Source organism: Drosophila willistoni, chromosome 3R (assembly GCF_018902025.1).
Source record: "Drosophila willistoni isolate 14030-0811.24 chromosome 3R, UCI_dwil_1.1, whole genome shotgun sequence".
NCBI lineage: Eukaryota > Metazoa > Arthropoda > Insecta > Diptera > Drosophilidae > Drosophila > Drosophila willistoni.
Window position 1 is genome coordinate 28,451,017 of NC_061086.1, and position 16,188 is coordinate 28,467,204.

The 16,188-nt window shown below is 37.7% G+C and overlaps 2 protein-coding genes across 2 annotated transcripts; one reads left to right on the forward strand and one right to left on the reverse strand.

The window, feature by feature from the left end:
- Positions 1–16: 16 nt before the first annotated feature.
- LOC6647996 (jmjC domain-containing histone demethylation protein 1) lies at positions 17–7,926 on the reverse strand. Its single transcript, XM_047009180.1, has 5 exons — positions 7,744–7,926; positions 7,397–7,669; positions 5,034–5,194; positions 2,819–4,239; positions 17–2,753 (listed from the first exon to the last, which is right to left on the reverse strand). The coding sequence occupies exons 2-5, from the start codon at positions 7,511–7,513 to the stop codon at positions 391–393; spliced, it is 4,062 nt and encodes a 1,353-aa protein (XP_046865136.1). The 5' UTR covers positions 7,514–7,669; positions 7,744–7,926; the 3' UTR covers positions 17–390.
- Positions 7,927–9,336: 1,410 nt separating this feature from the next.
- Positions 9,337–11,773, forward strand: LOC6647565 (peroxisomal membrane protein 11C). Its single transcript, XM_002069505.4, has 4 exons — positions 9,337–9,487; positions 10,694–11,058; positions 11,114–11,173; positions 11,235–11,773. The coding sequence occupies exons 1-4, from the start codon at positions 9,419–9,421 to the stop codon at positions 11,449–11,451; spliced, it is 711 nt and encodes a 236-aa protein (XP_002069541.2). The 5' UTR covers positions 9,337–9,418; the 3' UTR covers positions 11,452–11,773.
- The last annotated feature ends 4,415 nt before the right edge of the window (positions 11,774–16,188 follow it).

Genomic DNA, 16,188 nt, shown 5'->3' on the forward strand with positions numbered 1-16,188 from the left:
AATTGCTGGCTGGTCAAATAGATTAAAATATATTTCGAATGTTGCCAAACATTCTCATCAGTGACCTTTGAAAACAAAAAAAATAGAGGACAAACATCCTTAAAACTTTTGACAAACGGACAGAGAATTGTGGCTTCAAAAAAATCTTATGCTTTTGACTAGAACTTGTAAAGGGCTATTCTCTTTGGTTGCATTGCGGAGAAGAAGGTGGGTGGGTGGGTTGGACATGAGAGGGGACAGGGACAGTGCTTGCTATCGATAAATACCTAACAAATAAATTGGCTTTGTTGCATTTTTTCTGTTGACTTAAAACTAATAAGAGAAACACTAGCGCTTCATTTCAAATCTTCCTCCTATGCCCAGCGAGTGCAGTATCCGAGCTCGCTCCTCTCAGTCATTCCAATTACGCAGAGCTGTTGTGGTCAGTAGACGCCTCCGCTCCACCAGCTTGATATCCTTCACACACAGATCGTGCTTGGAGTTGCTCGCAAAGCGTATCACCGACTGTGTGCTGACCTGCGGCACATGTCTGAGATCCAACCAGATGAGGCTCTCACACTTGGACAGATGATCCAGCGAGTTCTCGGACACCAGACGGCAGGCGCTTAGATTTAACTCGGCAAGGCGAGCAATTGCCGTATTGGAGGTACCGATTTGAGCCACACCAGCGTCCGTGATGCGCTGACACGATGAGAGATCCAGATGCTTGAGATTGGGAAGCGACTGCATGATGTAACGCACAGCCACATCGGAGATATCGGTGCCGGCCAGTTTGAGGATCTTGAGATCGCGCAAACGAGTTTTCGAGTCACTTAGTCCTGGCCGTGAATCCTTTGGAGGTGACAGAATGTCCCGAATGGCTGCATCGTTGAGGCCGCGTACAAAACTCAAGTCGAGCGTCTGCAGCGGTGGACAGAGACAGGTGTGCAGTGCCAGCACCGCCTGGATGGGACAATTCTGTAGCGAGAGATTTTTCAAGGCCGGCAGACGGGCCACGAGCCAAGCCAACTGCCTTTTGGCTATTTGCGTCCAATCCAGAATCAAATGTTCCGGCTGACGACGCACAATCGCAGTTAGCAATGAAGCGGACATTTTCAATTCGGAACAATTCATTCGCTTCCAGAGATCAGGATCGACGGCTGCTGTGGACCATACTTTGCACACAGAGCAGCATGTGACCAGTGTTTCGGGGGGCAGATATCGAAAGATGATCTTCAGCACTGTGGGATCGAGGGAGAGATTTTGTGCGCTATGATTGCTATTGCTGACTCCATTGGTGGCACTGCTAGAGCCACCACCACTGCCATTAGCTCCCCTCTCCGCCGCGTGGGATCCACTATTGTTGTTGGTTCCACTTGCTGAGCCGTTGCCATTGCTGATGCCATTGGTTGTGGTTGCTGCAGAGCCGGAACCACTCGAGGATATCGTTCCCGCTGGTCGCACTACATACTGGGGTTTCTTCAGCACCCGCGACGATGAGTTGAGCATCTGCTGGGCCAGTTGTGTGCGTATTGAGTTCTTTTTGCGTGATCCTCCTCCGCTGCCTCCAACATGACTGCCACCACTTCCACCGCCGCCAGTGGCTGTGCTGCCTCCACCTCCACCCGTGGTGGGTGGACCATCCATGGAATTGCTGCATGCCGCATCATTGCTCTCCTGCATGCTGCTGCTAACGCTGACCCCATCGTCACTCTTCCGCCGTTTCACCTTGTCCCCAGCTGTGGGTGAGACACCCGGCGAGGGTGTGTCGCAGCTGTTATTCCGCTCCGTTTTGATCTCCAGCTGATGGTGGCGCTTCATGCCGTGCTTCCAGTGGGTCATGTGGCCACCCGTGGATCCCGCCGATCCCTCCATCTCCGACTCGCTGGTGAAAACAAAGTCATTATACTGCCCGACAGGTGGCGGCAGCGGATTGGGAGTCTCATGACCCTCTCCCGTTGTCCCGCCATGGGAAACGGAAACCCGACGCACCTCAGAGGATTTCTGTCGTGCTCGAAAATGACGCGGCTTGTAGTCGTAATTCTTTCCCGATCGACAGCAGCTGGGACACTCCCAGCTATTGGGTAAATCCTCATTGACAATGCCTTTGGCATCGGCAGCATCTTCGGTGCCATCGAGCTGCGACAGGGCGCAGTCCGGATGGGCAATCTCATAGCATACGGAGCATTCCATCAACGCAGAGGGTCCATCCGCAGGGGCCAATTGCTTGGTCTGCGGCGACACTGGTGTCTGTCGCCAGCCATCCAATTGGCAGTAGACGCACTGCGCCGTCACTGGCAACATGGGCGACAAGCACTGGCGCATCATACATGTTTGCTTGGCCCGTCCCGGTCCCCCAAACTTCACCATGTCCATGCAGAAGGGACATGTGCCGCAATCGGATCGCTGACAGGCCGCACAATTCTTGCAGCGTGTGCGCCGACGTCTCGGCTGTCCTGTGCCAGTCAAATGGGGCGAAAGCTTTGCCCCATCGCCCCCCGGAGATGAGCAGTTGTCCAACGGTGATGAGATCCCGTCCATGTTGTTGTAGCTGGAGGAGCAGGTGGCTATTACACTAATGGCATTGCTGGAGGTTCCACCCGTTGGGCTGTTACACGAGGCAGCTGCTACACCTGCTCCACTATTGGTGGGGCTGGTGTTGGTGCTGGAATTGGTTGTGCTACTACTGGCAGCAGCTGCCACAGCATTGGCCAAATGCATCTTTTTTGGTGGTCGATATTTAAGAGTGTCCGTTGGCAGCACAAAAGTGGCTTCTGGAAAACAAAAGGGAATCAAATGAAGTGGAGGCTAGAAAAGGGCTAAAACAACATTCACTAACCTGGCTGAGATCCATGAGTTGTGGTTGTTGCTGTTGCCGTTGACGTTGTGACTGATGAACCATTCTCCACCTGCTCCTTCTTCATAACTCCATTACTATATTCAATGCCAGCGACTGCAGCATTGGCATAACTGTTATTATTGCTATGGGGTCCGATGCCGGGAGTCACCGCAGATTCCGATTCAGCCTCCTTGGCTCTGCCTGCCTCCAGTTGCTGTTGTTCACGGATCACTTCGGCATTTTTACGGGCAATCTCTTGTTTAATCTCCTGCTTAACCCGCGTTCGATCATAGAGCAGGAATTGTGTCGGATCTTCTATTGATGTTCTCAACACAGAGAAGCCAGTTACGGCCATATCCTGCTGATCTTTGCAATGGCGTTCCACCAGAGTTCGCACATCCTTGATAAGAGCCACCGGATCTAGCACCAAACTGGGCACATTTTTCTTTTGCGGCGGTAAATCATACAAATACATGACAATTTCCTTGAGCCCAAACAATTCGTAGTGGGTCAAATGGGTGTGAGGACGTGCTGACATTTCCGTCTCACCGACCGATGACTCTCCCACGAGATGCGAATGACCCAGCAAAGTGTACACATAACGCGCCAGGACATACCAAAGCATCTCCGTGAAGAAGGGATAGCGAAACTTCTGCGGCACTTTCGTATTATCCTCGACGCTGGCCGTCTTCAACTGCTTCACAATGCCAAAAGAGTGCAGAAAATTGCCACCAAAGACCAGAGACTGTGTCGGCGTGTAGACAGCATGAATCCATCCTGTGGGTATAAAGAACGTATTTCCCGCCGTTAGATAGACACGAGCACACTTCTCCACCGTGTCGCCAAAGAAAATATCCGCCTGTTTGCCCGACAGCACCCACTTCTCGTACAGCTGAAGATTGCGATCGGTGGGCGGTATAAGCCAGAAGACTTTACTTCCCTTCAGTATGTGATACCACACCGAGGTGCCTCCAAAATCAATGTGAAAATCTGTATAACAATTCTTCACCGACATCAGACAATACTTTTGCACTTTCGGATACATCATGCCGCCCAATAGATTCGTGCCCTCCTTCTGAGCATCCTTCAACTGTTTCGGCCACACCACATCCACCCAGTCGATTTGCCGCACAATCTCGGGACTCTGTACAAAATGATCAAGTCGTGTGTGCGAAAACTCCAATGAGATCACATTCAACAGTCGATCCTTTTGTGGACTATCGTAGTACTGTTGCCACTCCTTCATTGTCATTTGCAGATTCTTTTGTGTATTTACATCCATAACGTCCAGCAGGCGACGTGATCCCACACACAGCCGTACATCGTTCACTGTGAATTCCTGAGGATCTGGCATACGAAGACCCAGACCGCCCTTATCCCTAAATAGTAACGGTATATTGAAGCCATGCTGTTGCAGAAATCTGAAATTACAAAACAAAACATCGTGTTAATACGAAAAAAAGAGAACAAACTACTATTTTTATTGAGTAAAAAGTTAAAACTTTAAAGCTAAACTAAGGAAGATTTAAAATGTATTAGGAAGGAATCTATTGCTTTAAAATTGCAGTGATTAAGAGACTTCAATTAATTGTAGGGCTTAGGGCTAGTCTAAGGTAAGTTTTATGAAGAATTTTTTGGACTCTGTGTCCTTATTTTATATATTTTTTGAATGTATTTTCGGAATATAAGTAGATAACACGATCATAGAATGTTGTTTGATAACTATCTGGTAATTTCATTATACAAACCAGGTCATAATTACTTTAATAATAGGGAATTCATTATTTTAAAGGGTTTATTTACTTAACATAGAATGATCTAATCGTTTTGTTTGATAAGTTTCCCAGAGCTAATGCTTTTCATTGTTATCTATTCTGCAATAACATTTTAATCTTAAATAAATAAACTTTTCTATTGACTTTTAGGTGAAAAAATGTTATCAAAAATTTAGCAAATCAATTTTTCAGTCAATTGTTTCAATATAATAGACCCTTCCATAGTCAGGTGACATGACTTTGTTGATTCATTAGAAGTTCCGGATTAGATGTAAATCCATAAAACTTCAGAAATGGGTCAGTAGGAACTTAAAGTACTTTAGTTAGCCCTTGTATGATTTATTACCAATTGACAAACTGGATTAATAGTTGACAAATTACCTTGGTGATCTTATGATTAAATGCTTAAATTAGTTATGCTAATGAATTATTTTACTTACGCCACGGTCAGATCACTGCCGCGCATCTCTCGCACCATGCCGGTCTGTGCGAATTTCGACGATTCTAGCTTCTCGGCTACACTGAAGCCTCGAGCACCCTCCGCATCGTCATCACCCAGCGACCATTCCTCCAGATAGAGTTTGCGCTGTTTGCGCTCGCGCTATAAAATGAGGAAGAAGGCAAGGAAAATATAAAGGCAAATGATTTCAACCATATTTAAGTGAATGAGAGGCAGAGAAAGAGAGAGAGATAGTGAGTTGAGTGGAGGTAAAGCCGGAAAGCCTAAAAATACATAAAACCCCGACCCGACCCGATCCGAACCGAAGCAAACCAGAGGGCGGCATCGCTGCTGACGCCATCAAGTGAATGATTCACATTGAGAGACGAAGAAGAGAAGAAGGCGCCGCTCTATTCACCACACGACAACCCGGTTACGGTCTCTCTCGGACGACGACAACGACGAGCACGAAGCAGGCAAACAACAAGCCTCCAACTTTATATAAAATTGCGTCTTTAAACGATTTCGTTTTCATTTGTTGGCCAATAGTTGGCCGGAACAGGCAGGAAGAGCTCCTCGCATTGATTGTTTCAAGTAGCTCCAATTCTCGCGTTTTGGCGTGTTAAGGGCAATGGAAATTTTGTTGTGGACAGCAAGCAGCTAGCTAGGCTAGGCTAGGCTATTATCGATAGCCAAAAGAGAGCTCCTGTTGCTGTCTCCTTTCTATGCGCATGCACTTATAATGCATCCGCCGCCGGTTGGGTAAAGAAGCCGTAACGGCTGTTGCTCCAACTAGAAAAAGCTATAGATTATATACATACGTACACTTCAAAAAAAGAAAAAATCCAAAAAGGAGCGTGACGTAATACTATTAGGCAAAAGCTCCTTATGCAAATTAGACAAAAATCTAGTTTATTTTCGAAAAGGATGCAAGTTTGATATTGATAGTCGTTTTTGAGGGGATTTACCGGAGAGACTCTGATTAAATCGATGCCATTTTTAGTTCTCTCAGTGCAATCAGTTCATGGTCTCCTGCATTGTGTGTTATTTTGGACCGACCAAAAACAAAAATCTATAAAATGCAACTGCCCTCGTTTATACACATACAGCCAAACAAACAAACGTATGGTGGAATATAAACACACACACACAAACACTTGGGTAAAGTGAAGTATATCCTTTTTTGAGCATCTCTGTCTGTCTGTCTGTCGGTCTCTCCACAAAACCAAAAAAAAAAAAATGTTGGAAACTTGTTTGGCGTGTTCTTAAAGCTTGTTTTGGTGTCTGGGCAGGTAGAAGTAATAATATTAACAACAACAACAACGACAACAGCATAAAAAAGTGCGTGAGTCGGTAAGATACGAACCTAAAATCCAGTCAAGTGGTTCACCATCACAACCACCACCCCGCTCTATCAGAAGCCCACCTGGGTGATTTAATATATTCTATTAAGGTGCTAATTGCCCTACCAAGGAGGTGAAGTAGTTGGTCCCCTCCATTCCCCTCTCCACTTTAATTAACTTTGAATTTAGTCATACATTTTCCATAAGGTCACACTGAAATATTCATGGCATAAACAGAGAAGTCGCTAGATGGGGGGAGGAGAGACAGGTAAATTGGGAGATCTCGGTAACAGCTGCTGATCCCATTAACTAGAGCTGTTGGTGGAAATGTCACTACATCCCCCCTCCCTACTCACTCTATTTTCTCTCTCCCTCTTTCTCTCTCACACACTGTTTATACTCATCAGTGTGTTGTCAACGTCAGCATTTAGTTCTCAACGGCCTGTATGTAGTATGTAAATATGTGGAAGGGGGAGGGAGAGGGTCGCTGCGCTGCGCTGGTTTTTTTCTTGTTTTTTTTTTTTTGTTATCTACGATACGAAAACAGAGACCGAAGTGGCTGCTGAAAATCCACCACGAACAAACGACGAATGAACGCGCCTCGCGTCTACAACGAACAACAACATACCAAGAAAAATAACAATATAACGAAATAACGACAAAATATGGCAAATAAAGCTCACTACTTTTGGTCATGCGGCATCAGTTGGGCTCCATTGCTCAGCAGGCGATGGATGGTTCCTACTCTTTAGGCCAATATGTTTTACAGGTGAAAAAAAAAATTTGAAAGCAATTGGTCACCCGTACGTATTTATGAAGATTAATGATGATTCTCGCAATGTGTTCTTCAAACTAAATGACAATGACTTCTATTTGGAAATGGCCTTATCAATATCAAGAAATATATATATACATATGTATATATTTGTTTTTATATTAGGGAAGCAATTCCCTCCCTCCCTCTCTCGCTCTCTGTCTCTCTCTCTTTTCCTTTCGATATCAGTTAATGGGAGGTACTCACCAATTGACGGCGCTGCACACCTTTCGGATGATTGGTAGCAGTGGGATTACCATTATTGTTGTTGCTGCTGCTGTTGCTTTTGCCAGGCGACGACCCCGTTTCAGCGGCGGTGGACATCGCCGGAGTACTAAATCGTTTAACGTAAAAATTCACTTGCACTTGGATATGATAAATTGGTGTGGAGGGATTGGGCCTTCACCCACAATACGTTTTAAATAGGTTTTTGATTTAGCTGCTTTTTTTTTTGCACTTCTATCTTGACTTTTCCGTTGGCTGTAAAAATTTAATCAAAAGATGCGTCAGATTTTCTCGTCTAAACATCGAAACAAACTAATTACGTTTATTACTTCATACAAATTGAATGGCCAGCACACACAGACACACAGCACACTATAAAATATATATGTATATATATGTACACACAAATAGAAGACGTTTTGTGTAAATTACGGAAACTTGTGACGCTCGACCAAGAAAAAATTTCGGTCCGCTTGCTTGCTGACTCCCACACACCACGATGAAGACTGATACCCAACACACCAGTGATGCCAGCTCGTGTAGTATAACGCCATTTCAATAATAGAACTGGCAGAAAAAAAAAGCTAAAATGGCCTAAAATTAGAGATGCTCATTTGGGGGGCAACTTTGTAGATAATTTTTGAATATAAAATTCTTTTGTTGTTCCTGTTGGCACATAATCTTCTACCAATTGTTAGTGATGGTTACTTGATTAGTTTTTTTTAAATCATTTAATAGATACTTGCCTGTATTTTTATCGATGGCCTTTTTTTTTTGGCTATAACTGGCTGCACATTCTCTGGGGACACAACCGGGTGAGGGCAACTTTTTTTGTTGTAGGCGAGAGCGAGAGAAATACTTAATTCACCACGAGTCAAGTTCTGCCTCTCGGCCAGTGGCTTGGATCTAATGGGGGATTTGTATAGCCATGCCCCATGCCCACGTGTGCCTCTGCTGTCTTCAAATTGTATGTTTTCATCTCAGTTCATTTGAAATACATATACATATGTATGTATGTACAAAAACAACAACAAGAAAAACACAATATGAATCTATGACTATGAGAAGACCATGGCGATGGATGGTGACTCTCTGGGATTGTACCTGCGCTGCCTGAATGTCTGTCTGTTTGACTGACTGTGTGTGTTGCTTTGTTGTTGCCTTGCATTTGGCGTTTTGTTTTGTCATTTGAATTTGAAACAACAACAACAACAGTTTACTTATCACATTGCCACAGTTTGTTTGGCTCCACCTCAACCCAAGCGAAAATACGCAAATACTCTACATTGCACTTGCCTATAAAAAGTGTGGAATCTGTCGTATCTAGTTTTCGTCAGATTCAGATTCATATTTTTTTTTTTTGCCTAGGCTTTGTCTTTGTGTTAGTGGTGGTGGTGGTGGTTCTGCCCCGTAAGCGAAGTAGCCGCTGCTGCTGTCGATGCCCCGTTCATTTATTCACAAATTACATTTTTTTTTCGCTTGCGCCATGAAATAAATTTTAATTATAATTAATACATATACACTGCGGAATGGTCGTACATACACCTTACATACACACACACACCCACAATTATGCACACATTCAAGACGATTTTATGTCGTTTTATCCGGAAGGATGAGGAAAATATATAATTGTTTATTATTAACATAATTTAGATGTTTGTATATGCTGACAAAATAAAACACATTATGTATTACTGTTTTCTATATTTTATTTAAATTATAGATGTAACCAATGCAATAAAAATTAATAAGTGAATTGGCGCGCAATTTTTAAACTCGCTCTCTTTCTCTCTCTCTCTCTATAATTACTCTCTTTATGAAACGAGCACATGTTAACGCAACATGAGCAAAGTTAAGTTAAATGAGAAAATGTTAACTCAAAATGAGCTAAAAACCACTATTTATACACCTCTCTTTGAACCCACTTGTTGTGCGAGTTTCATTTCTGTTTTTGTTTATTTCCTTGTTTAGTCTGAATTACAACGGTACTGCGACCATAAAATGAGCGATACCAGCAAATTTGTAATTGAATTCTGTGATATTATTGACTCTTATGGAGGTCGTGATAAGGTGAGTAAAATGAAAACCATCTGCCTGTGAACTCACAATTGTTTAAACATTATTAAAATTGTCTTTATACATATATTTGCATACGAATTTAGTGAAACATATACGCATATTTCAAAATGCAGCGTGGCAGTTGATTTTGGGGGCTTGGTTTAAACCGAACCAACTGGTTTTGATTGTTGCCGACATTGGGATTGGCATCGTTTGGCAGGGCTAGGAAGTGAAGTTGAACTTGCCTTACTTTTGGCCAATCTCTCAATGGCTTATCAGACTCGCACAATGTTCTGCTCAGACATACCAACAATCGGCTACGTCCAACAATCAAGTTAAGATTACAATGTTTCAAATTATAGCCGGCAAACGTTTAAATCGCTGTCAGATAAAGAAAATTATACGTTACGAGAGAAAGGTTAGTGGGTGTAACAGGGAAAGTAAACAAATAACCATTAAGTGTTGTTGGCTTAATAATTCATAACTATTGTAGGTAGCTAACGATATTGATTGCTGTCGATGGAAACCCGAAACGAAAACAAATATAATATACTAAGTGAACCTATCCTAATGACGAAGTTGTTATTCTCTAAGCAAGAAAATGGAAAGTGTTATAGTGTAAGAGATACCAATGAGCAAAAGTGTTAACGATAGGCTTCTATGGAATATTCGTTTCCTCCTCCTTAAGCAAAGTTAAAGAGTGTAAATTACCAGCCATTAAAGGAATTCCCTCTGGTTAAAGATTCTTAACAACTTTAATTCCGAACTTTGTGTCGCAATTGTTGTGTTCCCTTTATCGTTTATACATACACATATATCTATGTATGTACAGTGAAACCTCGATATAACGAACTTCGTTATAACGAAAAACCCAATATAACGAATTTTTTGTTAAGTCCCTTGAAAGGACTAAGGTTTTACATTTCAGTACCTATAGCGAATCAATAGATATAACGAATAATTTTGCGATCCCCCTCAGATTCGTTATATCGAGGTTTCACTGTATTTTTTATCTTTTTGTGTCAACAAGGCAATTCCACAAATGGCCATTAAATGTAAGATGAAAAACTGATAAAAATAAACTTATGTCGTGCTAAAGTTATATTATTTACGTTCATGGCGCATAGGTCACGTTTCAAATATAAAATTTTAGATTTAAATCTAATCTGTTGTCTGATTTTGAAAAAGACTTTATTCTAATTCATATTTCTCTTACAGGTGATGAAAGCATTATGCTATAGTGCAAAACTTGTGGCCGGTTATCATGCCAAGAGGAATCCGGAGTTGGCTAAGCGGTATGCCATAGCTAGTTCAAAAATCTCTGGAGCTAGAGCCACACTTCGTCTGATCGATGATATACCCATGATACAATATGCTTTGGAGTATGGTTTGGGTGAAAACGAACCGGATAAGATTATGGCCATCTTGGGTGTAACGGCCAACATTGTCGATCTACTGTACTATCCCATTGAAAAGATTTGCTGGCTATCAGAGCATAAGATTGTGGATGTAAAACATGCAGATGGTTGGGATAACCTGAACTCTATATTCTGGGTGCTATCAGTCTATCTAAATCTAATGAGGTTTGAACTCTCAAAAAAGCAAGATCTACTTTGATTTCATTTTTATTTATTGCAGAACAATGCGAAATTTCACTTTAAATCAGGAAAAGCTCAATCGCAGTCATAAACTATGCGAGTAAGTGAAATAATTTGTGTTTTGTTTAACTACAAACTAATTGAATCCTATATATTTACAGTCCCAATAGCATTGATACTAAATCTTTGGCCAAACATCGCCTCGAATTGATGTCAATTGTGCGTATCTCTTTGGATTTTGTTCATGCTGTAAGCACATTACCCAAGGGCTATCTCTGGGGAGGAAAACTAACTACATTCCAAGTTGGTGCCATTGGAACTCTATCTGCTGGCTTGGGAATCTATCAAATCTTTGCTAAGCGAAGACTAAACAAATAACTCACCTCTATATATGTATATGTAATTTAAATGTTAATGTATATGCAATATTTGTTGAACAGAAAACGAAAGCTAGTCGGTAAATTGTTTACAAAACTTTTGAACAGTTTGTATTGCTTTTGGCAAAAATTTTAAACTCATTTAATGTGGAAACGTCTGAGTCCATTTTTTATTTATATGGAAATTCAACAAACGTTTCTATTAAACTCGATGTTTTTTTTTTGTGATTGGGCACTAAACAGATGATATATCTATATTTTTTGTATTGTAATTAGAATATAAGATCACAATTGTGAGGCACAAATATATACAAACCATTCAATTGAAAAAAACTTTGCATTTACAAAAGAGAAATGGAAAAGATTCGCCCATTCAAGTAAGTTATTAAAAAGTCCTTTAAATTGTTTGGTCTCAGTGTCCTTTATTATCTGTTATTTCATTTTATTGAGTTGTGTTTATTGTGTAGGGCAATACATTTTTTTTTTCATCATTTGCATATTCAATGTACAGGCAATTTTCTTATATTGTCGTTTTGTTTTTTTTGTGTGTGTGTGTGTGTGTTTGTATTTCTTTCCTATAGTTCTATATTTCGGATTATACGATTTGTCAGTTTAGCCAGTCCCTTATATTCATATTTAAAATACTCATATGTATGATATTATACGATTATAATTGGGATTTGTTTGTTTTGTTTATTGAATGTCCCATGCATTGATTATGAGTGGCATTTGGTTTTTAAAATTCAATTAAATATGTTTTTTTGGTAAATAAATTTGTTTTCCACATTTTTTACACTTTAAAGCATGTAAATATTATTAACAATTATTGGATTTGTATCCAATTGCTTTAATTATTTTGTTTTTTTTTATTGTAAGCTCATTACATGTAAGAATGAATGAAATTTATTAGCTATTATTATTATTATTGTTATTATTATGATGTTAGCCTGCAAATTTGTAATTTAGCGCTTAAATTTTTGTTCATTTTCTTACATTGTTGTTGTTGTTCATTCATTTAAAATTCTCTTTAGTTTGATATATTGTATGTATGTCTATAAATAGATATTGGGGTTTGTTTAATTAGTCAATAATAAATATGCCTAACTACATTTTCAATTTCATTTCATTTTTGTTTTTGCATTTATGTATGTCTATTTGTTTTATGGTTAATATATATTTTGGTATATATAATGAGTATTTTGGTTGTGTTTGTTTGTGTGTGTGTGTAAGTGTGTGACATTTTCCAAATGTCTTACCAAAAAACAAAAACAAAACGCTTCAAAAATGTTCACAAAAATGTTTATGCACACAAAAAATATGTTCAACTTTGTTCCATTTGCTTTAACTTTTGTTTTTTTTTTTTTTGTTTTTTAAATTTGATTTGTAACTGCGTAATGCAATTTGAACTTTGCTCATAACAATATTGTTTTTTTTTAGTTTTTTATTAATAAATACATAAATAGTTGTTATTAGATGTATTGTATGTAATTATATACTAGGTATGTATCCATGTACGTATTGTTTTTTTGTCTTTGTGGCTTATACGACATAAAGATCGAACCAAAAAAAAGGGCAGACGAGTCCATAAAGAAGTCTATTTATAAAAGACTTAAAAGAAAAGTAATTAGACGAGTCCATAAAGAAGTCTATTCATAAAAGACTTAAAAGAAAAGTAATTAACAATTATTTTCCTCAACAGTTTAGCAATTTCAATCCGAAAAATGTATAGAAAATGAAGGAAATTTCTTATGTCTTTATGTCATTATTTCCACTTAAATATTCCTCGTGTGAATGTGTGTGTGTGTCTTTTATGTATATATATATATATATTATATTTACTTATCGGAAGCTATTTAAAATGGCACTGCAGTATTTTGTTGTTGTTGTTTTTTCTTGTTTTTATTTATATTCCTATATAAGGTGGGAAAATCAATTTGCTAGGATGCAGCAAATCTTTATTTTTATCGTTTTCAAAAGTTGTCAAATTCATTTCAAAAATTGAATTCAACTTACTGACCGAAGAAACGAAGCTTTCCAAAAAATTCATTTCTAATACTTGTTTTTTTGTCCTATATACCATTAGGTTAATAACAGTATTTTCAATACATATTTTCATTCATTCATTCCATGAGTTATTAAAATATATATGTATGTATGTATGTGTGTGTGTGTATATGTATGCATTTGTTTATGTGTATGTATATTAATCGTATGTTTTGGTATATCTGATTATTGCATTAAAAGCTTAGTTCATATATTTTTATTTTTAAAGATATATTTTGTTTTTGCTTGAATTGTTTATTATTTATATTTCTTCTTGCTTCTTTTGTTGTTGTTGTTCTTGTATAATAGAGTCTTTTTAAAAACCGTTTCTTATTGCATTATTTCATTTCATTTTTGCCGTGCAAATGTTTTAGTTGTTTAGTTTAGTTTATTATAGTTTAAAATTCAATTCGCAAACAATTTTGTTTTGCTAATGTTCCCCCAAAAATGTGTCTCACATGTTGCTTGTGTTTTTTGTTTTTTTTTGTTGTTTTTCTTAGATGTTTCGACTAATAGATACTTCCAGTATATAATGTTTATATTAAAAATATGTTAGTAGCGTATTCGAGTGTGTGTGTGTGTGTGTGTTAGTTAGTTGTTAGAGTTAGTTAGAGTCAGTTAATGCATTAAGTTTTATTTTTTTGTTGAAGATATTGGCCTAAACGAGTATAAGAGTATTTAATGTATCCTTCTTGTCCTTGTTGTCTGTTTTTTTTCACCTTAGCAGAGTTTAAAAAATACAATATTTAGTTTCTTATATAGGTTGTGTATAGATAAACATATTGATTTCTATTATCTATTGTAAAATATTTTGTATATATATATATATTGTATGTATATAAGTAATACTTAGTTGCAATTTTAGTATGCTTTTTCTGTTTCGTGTGAAGATGTTTTAAATTTGTTTCTTTTCTTTTGGCTAAAATTTAATATTATCGGTTTTTGCGTGGGAAGCGTTCGATTTTGGTTCCTTTACATTTCGTTTTTCTCATATATTTTCTTTTGTTTTTTTTAATACCTTTTAACATTTTCTTATCATTCATAATAATTTTCTGCTCGCTGCTCTTGAAAAATAAAGTGAAAATATTAAAAACAAACAAAAAATTGTTAGTACGAAAAGCTTTTTCAGTGGAAAATGTTTAAAACTGTTGTCGATATCATTTTTTTTTTAGGTTTTTTGTTTTTGTGAAATTTAAAAACGTCTCTTCTTTTTGTTTTTTGGTTTAGCTTTGTAAAAGCATTTAAAAACTTTAAATTAAAAGTTGCATAGTGAGTTAGTTTTGAATGCCAATTCTTAAAAATGTTTTCTTAAAATTTTTCTTTTGTTAAATTTAGTTAGAGGTAAAAAGTATAATTATTTAAAATTTGTATGTGTGTGAGTTTTAGTAAAAACGCTTCAGATCCAATTGGAGTTATAAAAAAGAGTTAACGTTTCGAGTCTTTGTTTAGTTTGGTTAAAAAAATAAAAAACTAGAGAAAGAATGAAAAGTAAAATGAAATTCAAACGGGTGAATCAGTGAACAAGTTTAAAGAGTTGCCTTGCAGTTGATTAGATTAATATATATATATATGTATATATAATGCACATATATAGTAGATATAGCTCTTCTATATATGCTATTAAGTCTTACAATTTATAATAATTCAGCTAAAGCACCATTTTTTATGTGTGTGTGTGTCCTTAAGAGTATATACACTTTGTTAACTAACCTAAAGTATGTATATTCTTGTCTAAGCTTAATTCTTCCCTCCCTTAACAGTTAGGGTATTCAATTTTCGGTTCAAAATATATACACTTAGGTCATTTCATATACATATAGATTTAGATTTATGTAAGTAGGCTGAATAATTCCAGGTTACCTTTGATATCCATTCACATTATCCTACAACTAGGGTTTGTTTTTGTAATGTATACATCAGTATATAATATATATATATATATATATATATATATATGTAGGTAGATAGTACTAAAAGTAGTTAATAAGCTTTTTTCTTTTTGATTTGTGGTTTGCTGTAAAGCGTCATTTTGGTTTTCTTTTAAATCTTAAGCAGGGTATTCTCAATATTGAAGGCATTAATTTATGTATGTGATAGGTATGGGTAGGTATTGGTATAGGTTTAGGTATATATATATATAGGTATACATAGGTATTGATATAGTTAAGGTAAGCATTAGTTGTGTATGTGTTTGTGTTTTTGCTATAACTATGCATAATTGTCTAGCGTTTTGTAGTTTTGTTTATTGCTATATACTTAAACACTGTCTTCTCTGTTGTCAAATTGAATGTTTCAACACATTTAGGATATACATACGTACACATATAATATTATATGTAATGTAGCGGCTGCAGATCAACTAACTACACTCGGTAAAGGCAAAGAAACTAGGCAATGCTACTCGAGACTCAACAGTTTAACAGAAACCATTACACTAAGAGGCATCCGTGTTTACCCTAAAACCCGCGTTCATTCTATTTTCTTTTTTTGTTTTTGTAATTAAAAATTGCTTATTACTTCTGGTTTTTGCAAAATTCACATATTGTATAAAAATTAAACCAATTCAACTAGTTGCAACTAATCTAACAATTGGTATTTGTTTTCTTTTCATTTGTTTTTTGTATAATTAGTTTTTTGTTTTTGTTTTCAAAGACTACCATAAAATCCCTGTAGGTTCTCTTATAGATGCATGTGT

Excerpts from the sequence above, each read along its gene's own strand:
- LOC6647996 (XM_047009180.1), bottom strand. The coding sequence starts at position 7,513 with ATGTCCACCGCCGCTGAAACGGGGTCGTCGCCTGGCAAAAGCAACAGC. Across the intron at positions 4,240-5,033 it reads GGCAGTGATCTGACCGTGGC|ATTTCTGCAACAGCATGGCT; the intron begins GTAAGTAAAATA and ends TTGTAATTTCAG. Across the intron at positions 2,754-2,818 it reads AACTCATGGATCTCAGCCAG|AAGCCACTTTTGTGCTGCCA; the intron begins GTTAGTGAATGT and ends TTTGTTTTCCAG.
- LOC6647565 (XM_002069505.4), top strand. The coding sequence starts at position 9,419 with ATGAGCGATACCAGCAAATTTGTAATTGAATTCTGTGATATTATTGAC. Across the intron at positions 9,488-10,693 it reads CTTATGGAGGTCGTGATAAG|GTGATGAAAGCATTATGCTA; the intron begins GTGAGTAAAATG and ends TTTCTCTTACAG. Across the intron at positions 11,174-11,234 it reads CGCAGTCATAAACTATGCGA|TCCCAATAGCATTGATACTA; the intron begins GTAAGTGAAATA and ends ATATATTTACAG.